Source organism: Salmo trutta, chromosome 34 (assembly GCF_901001165.1).
Source record: "Salmo trutta chromosome 34, fSalTru1.1, whole genome shotgun sequence".
Taxonomy (NCBI): Eukaryota; Metazoa; Chordata; class Actinopteri; order Salmoniformes; family Salmonidae; genus Salmo; species Salmo trutta.
The window spans coordinates 31,660,372-31,672,506 of NC_042990.1; the positions used below are offsets into that span (position 1 = coordinate 31,660,372).

General features: G+C 42.7%; 2 protein-coding genes and 2 pseudogenes across 3 annotated transcripts; 3 read left to right on the forward strand and 1 right to left on the reverse strand.

Annotated features, from left to right (window-relative positions):
• Positions 1 to 2,508: 2,508 nt before the first annotated feature.
• LOC115174026 (progranulin) lies at positions 2,509 to 5,118 on the forward strand. Of its 2 annotated transcripts, none has more exons than XM_029732631.1 (4): positions 2,509 to 2,631; positions 3,010 to 3,150; positions 4,191 to 4,337; positions 4,596 to 5,118. In XM_029732631.1, the coding sequence occupies exons 2-4, from the start codon at positions 3,010 to 3,012 to the stop codon at positions 4,719 to 4,721; spliced, it is 414 nt and encodes a 137-aa protein (XP_029588491.1). In that variant the 5' UTR covers positions 2,509 to 2,631; the 3' UTR covers positions 4,722 to 5,118. The 2 variants fall into 2 exon arrangements, with proteins under 2 accessions (XP_029588491.1, XP_029588492.1); XM_029732632.1 differs by having other exon boundaries at positions 4,194 to 4,337.
• Positions 5,119 to 5,230: 112 nt separating this feature from the next.
• On the forward strand, positions 5,231 to 7,170 carry clxn (calaxin). Its single transcript, XM_029732633.1, has 6 exons — positions 5,231 to 5,396; positions 5,988 to 6,143; positions 6,277 to 6,381; positions 6,495 to 6,646; positions 6,846 to 6,950; positions 7,058 to 7,170. Exons 1-6 carry the CDS (start codon positions 5,321 to 5,323, stop codon positions 7,106 to 7,108), a joined length of 645 nt encoding a protein of 214 aa, XP_029588493.1. The 5' UTR covers positions 5,231 to 5,320; the 3' UTR covers positions 7,109 to 7,170.
• Positions 7,108 to 9,615, reverse strand: LOC115174029 (RNA-binding protein 48-like; annotated as a pseudogene).
• A 96-nt stretch (positions 9,616 to 9,711) lies between these two features.
• On the forward strand, positions 9,712 to 10,995 carry LOC115174030 (peroxisome biogenesis factor 1-like; annotated as a pseudogene).
• The last annotated feature ends 1,140 nt before the right edge of the window (positions 10,996 to 12,135 follow it).

Consider the following 12,135-nt stretch of genomic DNA (forward strand, 5'->3'; position numbering starts at 1 on the left):
GGAAGGGGGCAAATACTTTTCACAGCACTGTAAACACCATGGGACCACGCAGTCGTCATACCGCTCAGGAAGGAGACACGCTCTGTCTCCTAGAGATAAACGTACTTTGGTGCGAAAATTGCAACTCAATCCCAGAACAACAGCTTGTGAAGATGCTGGAGGAAATAGGTACAAACGTATCTATATCCACAGTAAAACGAGTCCTGAAAGGCCGCTCAGCAAGAAAGAAGCCACTGCTCCAAAATGTCCTCTGGTCTGATGAAACAAAAATATAACTGTTTGGCCATAATGACCATCGTTATGTTTGGAGGAAAAAGGGGGAGGCTTGCAAGCCGTAGGACACCATCCCAACCGTGAAGCACTGGGGTGGCAGCATCATGTTGTGGGGGTGCTTTGCTGCAGGAGGGACTGGTGCCCTTCACAAAATAGATGGCATCATGAGGGTGGAAAATTATGTGGATATATTAAAGCAACATCTCAAGACATCAGTCAGGAAGTTAAAGCTTGGTCGCAAATGGTTCTTCCAAATGAACAATGACCCCAAGCATGCTTCCAAAGTTGTGGCAAAATGGCTTAAGGACAACAAAGTCAAGGTATTGGAGTGGCCATCACAAAGCCCTGACCTAAATCCTAAAGAAAATTTGCGGGCAGAACTGAGAAAGCATTGTGTGCGAGCAAGGAGGCCTACAAACCTGACTCAGTTACACCAGCTCTGTCAGGAGCAATGGGCCACAATTCACTCAACTTATTGTGGGAAGCTTGTGGAAGGCTACCCAAAACATTTGACCCAAGTTAAACAATTTAAAGGCACTGCTACCAAATACTAATTGAGTGTATGTAAACTTCTGACCCACTGGGAATGTGATGAAAGAAATAAACGCTGAGAAAAAATCATTCTCTCTATTCTTAAAATAAAGTGGTGATCCTAACTGACCTAAGACAGGGAATTTTTTACTCTGATTAAATGTCAGGAATTGTGAAAAACTGAGTTTACATTTATTTGGCTAAGGTGTATGTAAACTTCCGACTTCAGCTGTAGGTCTTGGATGGATGCAACCGGTCAGGATGCTCTCGAGGGTGCAGCTGTATAACTTTTTGAGGATCTGTGGACCCATGCCAAATCTTTTCAGTCTCCTGAGGGGGAAAGGGCATTGTTGTGCCCTCTTCACAACTTTCTTGGTGTGTTTGGACCATGATAATTCATTGGTGATGTGGACACCAATGAACTTGAAATTCTTGACCCACTCCACTTCAGCCCCATCAATGTTAATGGAGGCCTGTTCGGCCTACCCTTACCACCAGGGGAGGCCCGTCAGGAAGTCTAGGACCCAGTTGCAGAGGGAGGTGTTAAGTCCCAGGTTCTTTAGCTTAGTGATGAGCTTTGTGGGCACTATGGTGTTGAACGCTTAGCTGTAGTCAATGAACAGCATTCTCACATAGGTGTTCCTTTTGTCCAGGTGGGAAAGGGCAGTGTGGAGTGCGGTTGAGATTGTGTCATCTGTGGATCTGTTGGGGCGGTATGGGAATTCGAGTGGGTCTAGGGTTTCCGGCATGGTGGTGTTGATGTGAGCCATGACCAGCCATTCAAAGCACTTCATGGCTACCGACGTGAGTGCTACGGGGCGGTAAACATTTAGGCAGGTTACCTTTGCTTTCTTGGGCACAGGGACTATGGTGGTCTGTTTGAAACATGTAGGTGTTACAGACTCAGTCAGGGAGAGGTTGAAAATGTCAGTGAAGACACTTGCCAGTTGGTCCGCGCATGCTTTGAGTACACGTCCATGTAATCCATCTGGCCCCACAGCTTTGTGAATGTTAACCTGTTTAAAGGTCTTGCTCACATCAGCTACAGAGACTGTGATCACACAGTCATCCGTAACAGCTGGTGCTCTTATTCATGCTTCAGTGTTGCTTGCCTCGAAGCGAGCATAAATGGCATTTAGCTCATCTGGTAGACTCGCATCACTGGGCAGCTCGTGGCTAGGTTTCCCTTTTAGTAGTTAATATTTTTCAAACCCTGCCACATCCGACGAGCGTCAGAGCCAGTGTAGTAGGATTCAATCTTAGTCCTGTATTGATGCTTTGCCTGTTTGATGGTTCGTCTGAGGGCATAGCGGGATTTCTTATAAGCATCCGGATTAGTGTCCCGGTCCTTGAAAGCGGCAGCTCTAGCCTGTAGCTCGGTGCGGATGTTACCTGTAATCCATGGCTTCTAGTTGGAAAGAGTACGCACGATCACTGTGGGGAGGGGTCAGTGAGGAGTGAAGAATGTGTAATGGGAAAGATTGGTATCAAAGACTAAAGAGGAAAGCCTATTTAAGTCCTTTATGAAGTTTGAGCTGTAAGGCACTGTGATCATGGCATTGATGTACATGCAGACTCACATAATGATTAACAAAGGGTCTATAAAGCCAGCTGGTGCTATTGGCAAACTACTTCTGGATTCGTCATTGACCTAAGTTTCTGTTCATGAAGACATGAGATAAAGTTACTTCCTCATTATTAAAAGTGGGAGTATCAAACCTAATGTGTACAGAGCAGCGTTTCGGTTAAGGAGTCTGTCACCCCATTGTGCTGTGTGTAACCCCATGACAGGAAGTTTTAAATCCCTGAGCTGAGACTAACTACAGGGTAAGTGAGATTTTAAAAAGGATAAATAATTTAATATTAAACAATGAAATTAGAAATCACTCCGTCACAAACTAAGAAGAATTAGTACACAACAAATTCATAACATTTTTAAAATTTTAGTCAAAGTTTAAATCATCTGAATTTAGATGCATTTGAAACTGAAAGTGAACTAAGACACTCATATTAGTGCTGTGACTGTGTCTCAGCTTCCTTTCAATCATATACGGTAAGATATATTGTTAGAAATTCCCTTAGCGTGTGATGTTCAAGTAAACATCTTAGATTATGTACTATTACAAAGAATCTTCAGAAAATACATTTAGAACTCAATCTACTCGAAAAAGCCTCTAAACCCTTTGTTTATTCTCCATCCTTTAGATGTGGAACATAGCTGCATTGGTGTTAGTGGTGGCAGGGTCTGCCTCTTGCTACATCACCTGCCCTGATGGGAAGGTCTGCTCTGATCAATCAACCTGCTGTTTGACTAAAGAAGGATACACCTGCTGTCCAGTTACCCTTGTGAGTAAACAGGGTTCACATGAGGGAAATTTGTAGCCTGGTCCCAGATCTGTTTGTCATGCCAACAACCGTAGCAGTTGGCAGCCCAAACAGATCTGGAATCAGGCAATTTGACATCCCTAGTAAATGGGATTCTCAGTAGCACAACGGTTGTAAAGACGGGAAAAAGAAACCAGCCTAATAGTACTGTTGTTTCCTTCACCGTTGGATGACACAACCAATGTTTCAGTTAAAAGACCTTGGGTTTAGAGAGCTGTGCGAGCAAAGATCCCACAACAGGTATTCGGGTGCATATGAGGTACCACAATATGCATCACAGGGCACACGCATTGGTTGCCTGTGATGCATATTGTGGTACCTGATCGTGGACCTTGTTTTCCGGTTTGAAGACCTTGATGGCTTCGATCATTGAAGGGGCCTGCATCGATCATTGAAGGGGCCTGCATCGGTCATTGAAGGGGCCTGCATCGATCATTGAAGGGGCCTGCATCGATCATGGAAGGGGCCTGCATCGGTCATGGAAGGGGCCTGCATCGGTCATTGAAGGGGCCTGCATCGATCATTGAAGGGGCCTGCATCGATCATTGAAGGGGCCTGCATCGATCATGGAAGGGGCCTGCATCGGTCATGGAAGGGGCCTGCATCGGTCATTGAAGGGGCCTGCATCGATCATTGAAGGGGCCTGCATCGATCATTGAAGGGGCCTGCATCGATCATGGAAGGGGCCTGCATCGGTCATGGAAGGGGCCTGCATCGGTCATTGAAGGGGCCTGCATCGATCATTGAAGGGGCCTGCATCGATCATTGAAGGGGCCTGCATCGGAGCAAAAGGATACCTCAGTTTGCCAGACCTCACACACTTACTTACAGTGGGCACTGTTCTCTTTCTGTAAAAGTCAAAGGCCTTCTTGATGCCCACCTTATGGCCATAAAAAAGAATGAATAGAGAAATATTTCCTGCACACTGGTATGCTATTACATTTTAACCTAAGAGTATGACATTGATGGTGTGGTTTTCTGTTATTTTTCTCTTATTTTAGCAGGTTCCGTGGACAGCACTAGTTCAGGCCTCTGACAGCACCCCACAGGCTGGAGTCATTCGCTGTGACACAACATTCTACTGCCCTCCTGGAACCAGCTGCTGCAAGGGACTGACTGGCAAATGGGGCTGCTGCCCATTCCCACTGGTAAATATACTGAAACTGATGGAGACAAGGTTTCGAGGGGATTTGATAAAACTGTTCTTAAATACCACTGAGCTATCATTTGATAAAGTAGTAGTATCAATGTTGCATGTTTATTAACATAATGAAATCTGAAACCTAATATAATCAGTAATGCATATACAGAGCAGTGTGACATATTTAAATGACATTAAGATCATGTGCAATATAATGCAGATTTTATATTACTGTCATGTTCTGAGACCTATTTCTTATTTTTAGGGCACGTGCTGTGCAGATGGCCAGCATTGCTGTGAATATGGATACACCTGTGACTCCTCATTCAAGTGCAGGAAAGGTTACTCTCAGATTCCTTCAGGTCTGAGGGATGATGCTAAGCAGGACTGACAAGATGTCTTATTAATTATAATGTTGTCACTGTACTGGTATTGGATTGAAGAAACAGATTTGCTAGTTTAGCTAACCAAACCATCAGTCCTAGCTTGCTATTATGAAAATCGAATGAAACAATGTTTTCAATTCTAATTTTGCTTTCAAAAGCTACTCAAACATTAAACATGTAAAAATGAACTATAACCTTTGAATTCTACCCTGCAGATATACCATGCTTTATAGGGAAATAATGCCCGCTCTAGAATGCCCTTCATGACAATCAGAAACGAGTGTTCAACAATGTCACGGTATAACATTACATGTTGAAAGAATGTTGAATCATGTCACCCACTCATTCATTGCATAAAAGACAGATCAATACACATGAAATAAATGACATTCTAAGAAAAAACTGTTTTTCTTTGTTCAGTAATCTATGTATCATTCATTGTATCAATCTCTACCGGCTATATATTGTACCATTACTCACTATTACTCACTATCTGGGCACGTGGAATGGAGTTACTATGGTAACCGGGTGTCAACATCAAGTAGTTGTGTTTTCGTTTAGCCACTGCTAGCTAACCTGTGAGCAATCCTGCATCCTATCAACAATGGCTGAAATGTCTGCTATGAATAGAAAATTGATTCAGAATCTCGCTGAAACTCTTTCTAAACAAGTCAAACACTGTAAGTATCTGTTTGGATAGTTGTGGCAGAAATAGTCAAAGTTTATGTCCTGACTAGTTAGCTAGCTAACGTTAGCTGAACTTTAACAATACATGCTTATTAACTAACTAGTTCCCAACTCGGCAGTTATCTAGATACAGTAGCCAACGTTAGCTATTAACAAAACTTGAAAACTAAAAAAAGTTATAGCTCCTCCAACCAAAACTGTGCTGCCCCATACATTTAACCTGACAACACTGCTTTTTTTAATGGAACATGGTAGGCGCTATAACCTGGCTTTGTTGGGATCATTTTTATTTTATTTATTTAACCTCTATTTAACAAGGCAAGTCAGTTAAGAACATTCTTATTTACAATGACGGCCTAGGAACAGTGGGTTAACTGCCTTGTTCAGGGGCATAACGTTAGATGTTTACCTTGTCAGCTCGGGGTTTTGATCAAGCAACCTTTCAGTTACTGGCCATGTCAAAGTTTGTTCTGTGTTCTATTCTTTGCTGTGTGTTTAGCAAGTTAATGAAATCCTACACCAGTCTATCTATGCAAATGGAATTGTGCATATGGAAGGAGTACAAACACAATTTTTGTCTGCAGTTAACAAAACAGAAGCAGAGTGTCTGATCCGACTGTTCAATGGTCTCCTGGGGGATCAGAGTGACAGGAGGGTAGGGAATGGCCTGGACAGAGGAAAATTCAGGAATATTCTACACAACACCTTTGGAATGACTGATGATATGATCATGGATAGAGGTAGGCTTGTCTCTTTTGTTACATTTCTGCATGTCACATGAAACGGAATAAACCAAAAAGATGATGATACTGATGACATACTGTGGTGGGTATAGTTAAGAATCTCAACTTTTGCGTTGCATTTATATTCTAGTCTTTCGTGCATTCGACAAAGACAACGACAGCTACGTCAGTGTGAAAGAGTGGATCGAGGGACTGTCAATCTTTCTCCGTGGGACATTGGATGAAAAAATTAAGTGTAAGAAAGATTTAAAGTGTATTATTAAGGCTTATACCCCATGTAGGCTATTTGACCATTATCTACTTTATTAACTATCCATACTAACACAGTCCCACTTTTGACCCGTTCAGACTGCTTCGATGTTTATGACTTGAATGGAGATGGGTACATTTCCCGGGAAGAGATGTTCCACATGCTGAAGAACAGCCTGATCAGACAGCCCACAGAGGAGGACCCAGACGAGGGCATCAAAGACCTGGTGGAGATCACACTCAAGAAGATGGTAATTACAAAAATGGTATCTTCATTGTAGCTGGTTAAACCAGACTGAATGCTGCACTACCCATGGTTTGATTTGCCAGGCTATCTTCATTGTACCCTGTGTTAACAATCCCTGTTTAACTCAGTCACAATTGACTAATTCATGCATCAGATTAAATATACTGTATGAACATAAAAGACCAATGAGTTGTTTACATCAGGACCATGACCACGACAGCAGACTGTCCTATGCAGACTTTGAAAAGGCAGTGAGAGATGAGAATCTATTGCTTGAAGCTTTTGGAACCTGCCTTCCCGATGCCAAGGTGACCATTTAAGTTAAGATTGTAAAAACAGTCTAATGACTTGTCTGTCTTGACTGGACAATATTTACCCTTTGTCTAACATGTTTTTTTTAAATGTTGTGTTACAGAGCATATTGGCATTTGAGCAGCATGCATTCCAGGATACACTTGAGCATTAAGGACAACACTACTTTATTCATTTTCATGAAACTGCAAATATATATAAACAAATAAAAATATATAAAAAAAACTTCTTATACTCTGATGGGAAATATAAAAATAAAACATGTTGAGAAAAGATGAAGTACCGTCTAATTGGTGTAAAGTCTAGGAACTTGATAAAATGTATGCATTATCTTCTGTGTGATGCTGTCCGTTTCGGAACATGGAGTCTGTTCTGTCGTTCTGCCCCTGAGCAAGGCAGTTAACCCACTGTTCCCCAGGCGGCGAAGACGTGGATGTCGATTAAGGCAGCCCCCCGCACCTCTTTGATTCAGAGGGGTTGGGTTAAATGCGGAAGACACATTTCAGTTGAATACATTCAGTTGGACAACTGACTGGGTATCCCCCTTTCCCTTTCCCTGTTAGATTCTCTTCCGAGGCTTTCCTGGCTTTATCTTTTCTGTTGGCTTGACTTCAGGAACTGATGCTACCTGAAAACAAGGAAAGAAATGAATTTACTGAAGTATCACTCACACTTGAATTGGAATACTGTATGAAGTTGTGACTGAGTGACCAATTTTGGGAGGCAAATGACCACGAATATACCGTTTTCAGTGTATTTCTGACCATGTTGGCTGTTGTGTTCAATGACTCATCCGCCATATCCATCTTAGGCTACTCTGGTAGTTTGGTCCAATGAGGGTTTCATTTTTGTCCACAATGCCAAAAAGTCTTTACTCGTTTCTACCATTTTCCGTTTTCTGTTCTCCAAATGTGTGGTCCTTGGTATGAATCTGGAGGGTACTGCAGGGGGTGGATTCTTACTCAGTCTTTTCACCATCCCTCTGTTTCCCCTAGAAGAGGAGGGCGTGCCACTTACATTGGGTGCCTTCTACGGTTTATTATGGAATTATGCAATGACCCCATTTTATCCTCTGTTGGAATAGTCCTGCATTGGTTTGCCTGATAACTATAAGACCGATCATAAAATGGGGCACAAGGCCAGCAGCATACCACCCTGCATACCACTGCTGGCTTGCTTCTGAAGCTAAGCAGGGTTGGTCCTGGTCAGTCCCTGGATGGGAGACCAGATGCTGCTGGAAGTGGTGTTGGAGGGCCATTAGGAGGCACTCTTTCCTCTGGTCTAAAAACAATATCCCAATGCCCCAGGGCAATGACTGGGGACATTGCTCTGTGTAGGGGGATGTTGAACGGGTGTCCTGACTCTCTGTGGTCACAAAAAAAAAATCCCATGGCACTTATTGTAAGAGTAGGGGTGTTAATCCCGGTGTCCTGGCTAAATTCCCAACCTGGCTCTTGTATGATCATGGTCACCTAATTATCCCCAGCTTACAATTGGCTCAAGAGTCAAAGTCTCTTCCTGATTACTGGATCTCTGATCATCACCTAAGGAAATCCTGGCTATGGTAGCAACTGTATCTGAAGACATGGGCTTTTTGCTCTCTTCATCCCCCTGGTCCTGTTCTTTTGCTCCACAACCAAACAAGAAAAATTGAGAATCATACAGTATGTGTCAACTAACTTCATCATAATAGTCATGCTTATGTTGTGAATGACAGATATAGTTCTGATAATACTCTACTAACACAGCATCTGTACCTTTATTTTGAGCCGTACTATTCACATATCGTCTCCTGTCTTGCAGCTTTAATCTGGTGTCCTCCACTGTCTCATACTCAGGGGCATAGCACATGTAGTAAACCTCCAAAGAAACTCTCTCATCCATATACCGTTTGGCTGCCCTGAAACAGAATGACATCAAAGTATAACTGGTATAACTTAGACACTCCGTTTGCAGATATGACAGTACTGTATAACTACTAGAGCCTAGTAATACCAAGGGCCTCATAGTTAGTTACTATGAACTAGGGCCTAGAGTTTTTTCCTGGTCAGTGTTACAAATGCACATTCTTAAAGCAACAGCATTCAATACTCAACTGAGCTGGAACCCCACGTTACTGAACACAACATTCAGGTTACATGGTCACTGAGAAAACTCCCAGCTCTAGTTATGTATCACTCATCATGATCAACTGGATGGAACCTGTCCTGACCTTGAACTGGTGAGTTTCTGCAACTTGATGAGGTAGACCTCTGAATTCCTCTGCAGGGTACTCATCCAGCCCAAACCTGTACAGCGCAGAGAGCTGGATTAGTTCTGTCATCACCCCGATGGCTGGGACTCCTTACACCATCAGGTAACGAGACTCCAAGTTGATGGTGTACACCTGCAGAGGCAATATAGCATGAGAGTAAGATAAAGAAATACAAAACAAGAAATTACACAGTGGCAACCGAGCTAAGTTGCTAGCCAAGTATTGAGCATGGATACTGAATATTCTTACCTTAACTTCTTTAGGTCTCCTTCCTTTTCTATAATTTGGTTGAGAGGGGCACATATTGTGTTGCTCATGGTGTTTATAAACCTCTGGAGTGCTCAAACTTGAGCTGTTGATGGGCGCCGCCATGTTTGCTAATGACAACAAAACCCAAACCTGATGTAGTTTCCCAGACAAAAATAATCGGATCTGAGGTAATTGATGTGAGCGTCTCAGTGTGAAAGAAAATCGGATCAGCTACTTTTGCCTGCACAGAATGCATAACCGAATGCGACCCGCAAGATCATGTACAAGTAATCTAGCTAATTAGCTAGCTACTTCAGTTGCCAACATATTTAGTTATGTTGGGAAATAATGGCATCTAATCTGTCCCATTGGTTTTTAACAACACGAAAAACTGCTTTCTTCAACTTCTTTCAAACTTGGTAACACAGCTCTCTCTTCACCAGGTAAGCTACAAGCTAGCTACTGTATGTAGCTTGCTAGTGTTGTTTTCTTTTTAGTTGTGTCAAGTTTTAATTATGCCAAACTATCAGCAAACTACCGGTAGCTAACTTGCACTTGTGACCATTTTGTGCCATGTCTTCTAGTTAGTCTGATAGTTTTTTTGTGGAATGCCATGTTTCCTATTTTTGTTCATGTAATTATCTTCTGTTATACAGAACCTGGCTCTGGAGCTGTCCTGGGGTCATGATGCCCATGTGTTCCTCAGCTGGACCAGAAGCCCTGCCAACCAGGAGGACCATAAAGTAGAGTTGAGCAGGCAACTGGGAGAGAAGCTTGGACTCAAAGATGGAGAGTAGGTAATGATGTCCCACTCTTCACTAATTCTCTTGTTGCCCATTCCCCAAACTCATATCTTTACAACCTCTTCCGCTTAGTAACTCGTGTTCTATGGTTTCAGGGCTTCTTGCAGCTATGCCAGCAGGTCCTGTCTGTACAGCAGGTGTTTGTGGACCCACTCACCTCTCACAACTTGGAGATCCTGGTGAGTACCTGTGTTTAGAGTGGTCTTTATGTTATTGACATTGTTGAAGGAGACTAAATCAACCCTGTCGTGTCCTCAGGAGCTCCACAGTGCAGCACTGGAGCAGCAGCTCCTGGAGCAGAATAGAGTGGTGTTTCCTGATGCAGTGTTTCCTGTGTGGGTGGACCAGAGAACACTCATCTACATCCGAATCGGGTCAGCACTGATTTTCACTTTGTAATTTTTTTCAACATCTACCAGCTATGAACTCAACAGCTCATGCAAAGAAAGAGTTGATGTAATACTATCCTCCATAATCTTCTTCTTCTGCAGCTTCACTCTCCCCAACTGTACCGTACAGTCAATTATAGCAGTTCACAGAGCTGCATGTCTCTCCTAAAATCCGTGCTGGAACTGAGGACCGCTTCGGCACTCTTTTTGGAACATTCTTACTCAATCAGAACCAGCCCCTCCACAGGCAGCTGAACGTTGACCTCTCACCCTAATCAAATGAACTTTTCTCAATTTTGTAATTTTTTACATTTTATTTAACCTTTATTTAACTAGGCAAGTCAGTTAAGAACAAATTCTTATTTACAATGAAGGCCTAGCAGAAGGCAAAAGGCCTCCTGCAGGGCTGGGATTTAAAAAATTATAATATAGGACAAAACACACATCACAAAAAGAGAGACAACACTACATAAATAGTGACCTAAGACAACAACATAGCATGGCAGCAACACATGACAACATAGCATGGTAGCAAAGCATGGTAGCAACACAACATGGTAGCAGCACAGAACATTATTGAGCAAAATCAAACTACCCAATCATACTACCCATAGTTGTTTAAAGGTTTGTGTAAATTGATTCATATTGTAAACTGATTTATATTGAAGCTATATGTATTCAAGCATAATTGTATGTCTCAGGTCCCACAATCCCTGGGAACTAGGCTCCATATCGACCCACACTCATCAGTGGGAATCAAGCCAATCAAATCAACTCCTAAAGTAACCACCAGTATCTACCTGCAGCCTTTACAACCACTGGTGAGTAACATTTACAGTTGACATCATATGTAATTCTATTGAATGTAGTGTTCTGATCATCCTAACCTTGTACTTTCCATTTCATGAGGTAAATAGAATGGTGTAAATCAGGGGTATCAAACTCCATGGAGGGCCAAGTGTCTGCAGTTTTTTTTGTTTGTCTTTTCAATTAAGACCTAGACAACCAGGTAAGGGGAGTTCTTGACTAATTATTGACCTTAATTAATCAATCAAGTACAAGGGAGGAGTGAAAACCCACAGATACTTGGCCCTCCGTGGAATGAGTTTGACACGTGGTGTAAATGTATAGGTCTTTGGCAGCTGGTTGTATTGAAGGCCATGTTGCTGTTTGACCCCTGCCCTGATGTCCTCCTAGCCTGCAGCAGAGAGTGAGGTGAAGATTCAGACTGCCTTACTGGGTAGGCTGCACACCCAGAGCCACGAACCGCTAGCCTGTCTGACGGGCCGCTCCAACACAATCCTCCTACATTACCTGCAATTGAAGCTACACACAGCTTGTGTCCCAAATGGCACGCTGTTCCCTTTATTGTCCTATAGGGTTCTGTACAATAGTAGTGCACTATTAAGAGAATAGAGTGCCATTTGGGACACACACATGAAGCTCTGTGACGGTTGGCAGCAGGACATTCAATCTCACCTAAAGA

Excerpts from the sequence above, each read along its gene's own strand:
- clxn (XM_029732633.1), top strand. The coding sequence starts at position 5,321 with ATGGCTGAAATGTCTGCTATGAATAGAAAATTGATTCAGAATCTCGCT. Across the intron at positions 6,382-6,494 it reads ATTGGATGAAAAAATTAAGT|ACTGCTTCGATGTTTATGAC; the intron begins GTAAGAAAGATT and ends TGACCCGTTCAG. Across the intron at positions 6,647-6,845 it reads AGATCACACTCAAGAAGATG|GACCATGACCACGACAGCAG; the intron begins GTAATTACAAAA and ends TGTTTACATCAG.
- LOC115174026 (XM_029732631.1), top strand. The coding sequence starts at position 3,010 with ATGTGGAACATAGCTGCATTGGTGTTAGTGGTGGCAGGGTCTGCCTCT. Across the intron at positions 3,151-4,190 it reads CCTGCTGTCCAGTTACCCTT|CAGGTTCCGTGGACAGCACT; the intron begins GTGAGTAAACAG and ends CTCTTATTTTAG. Across the intron at positions 4,338-4,595 it reads GCTGCTGCCCATTCCCACTG|GGCACGTGCTGTGCAGATGG; the intron begins GTAAATATACTG and ends TCTTATTTTTAG.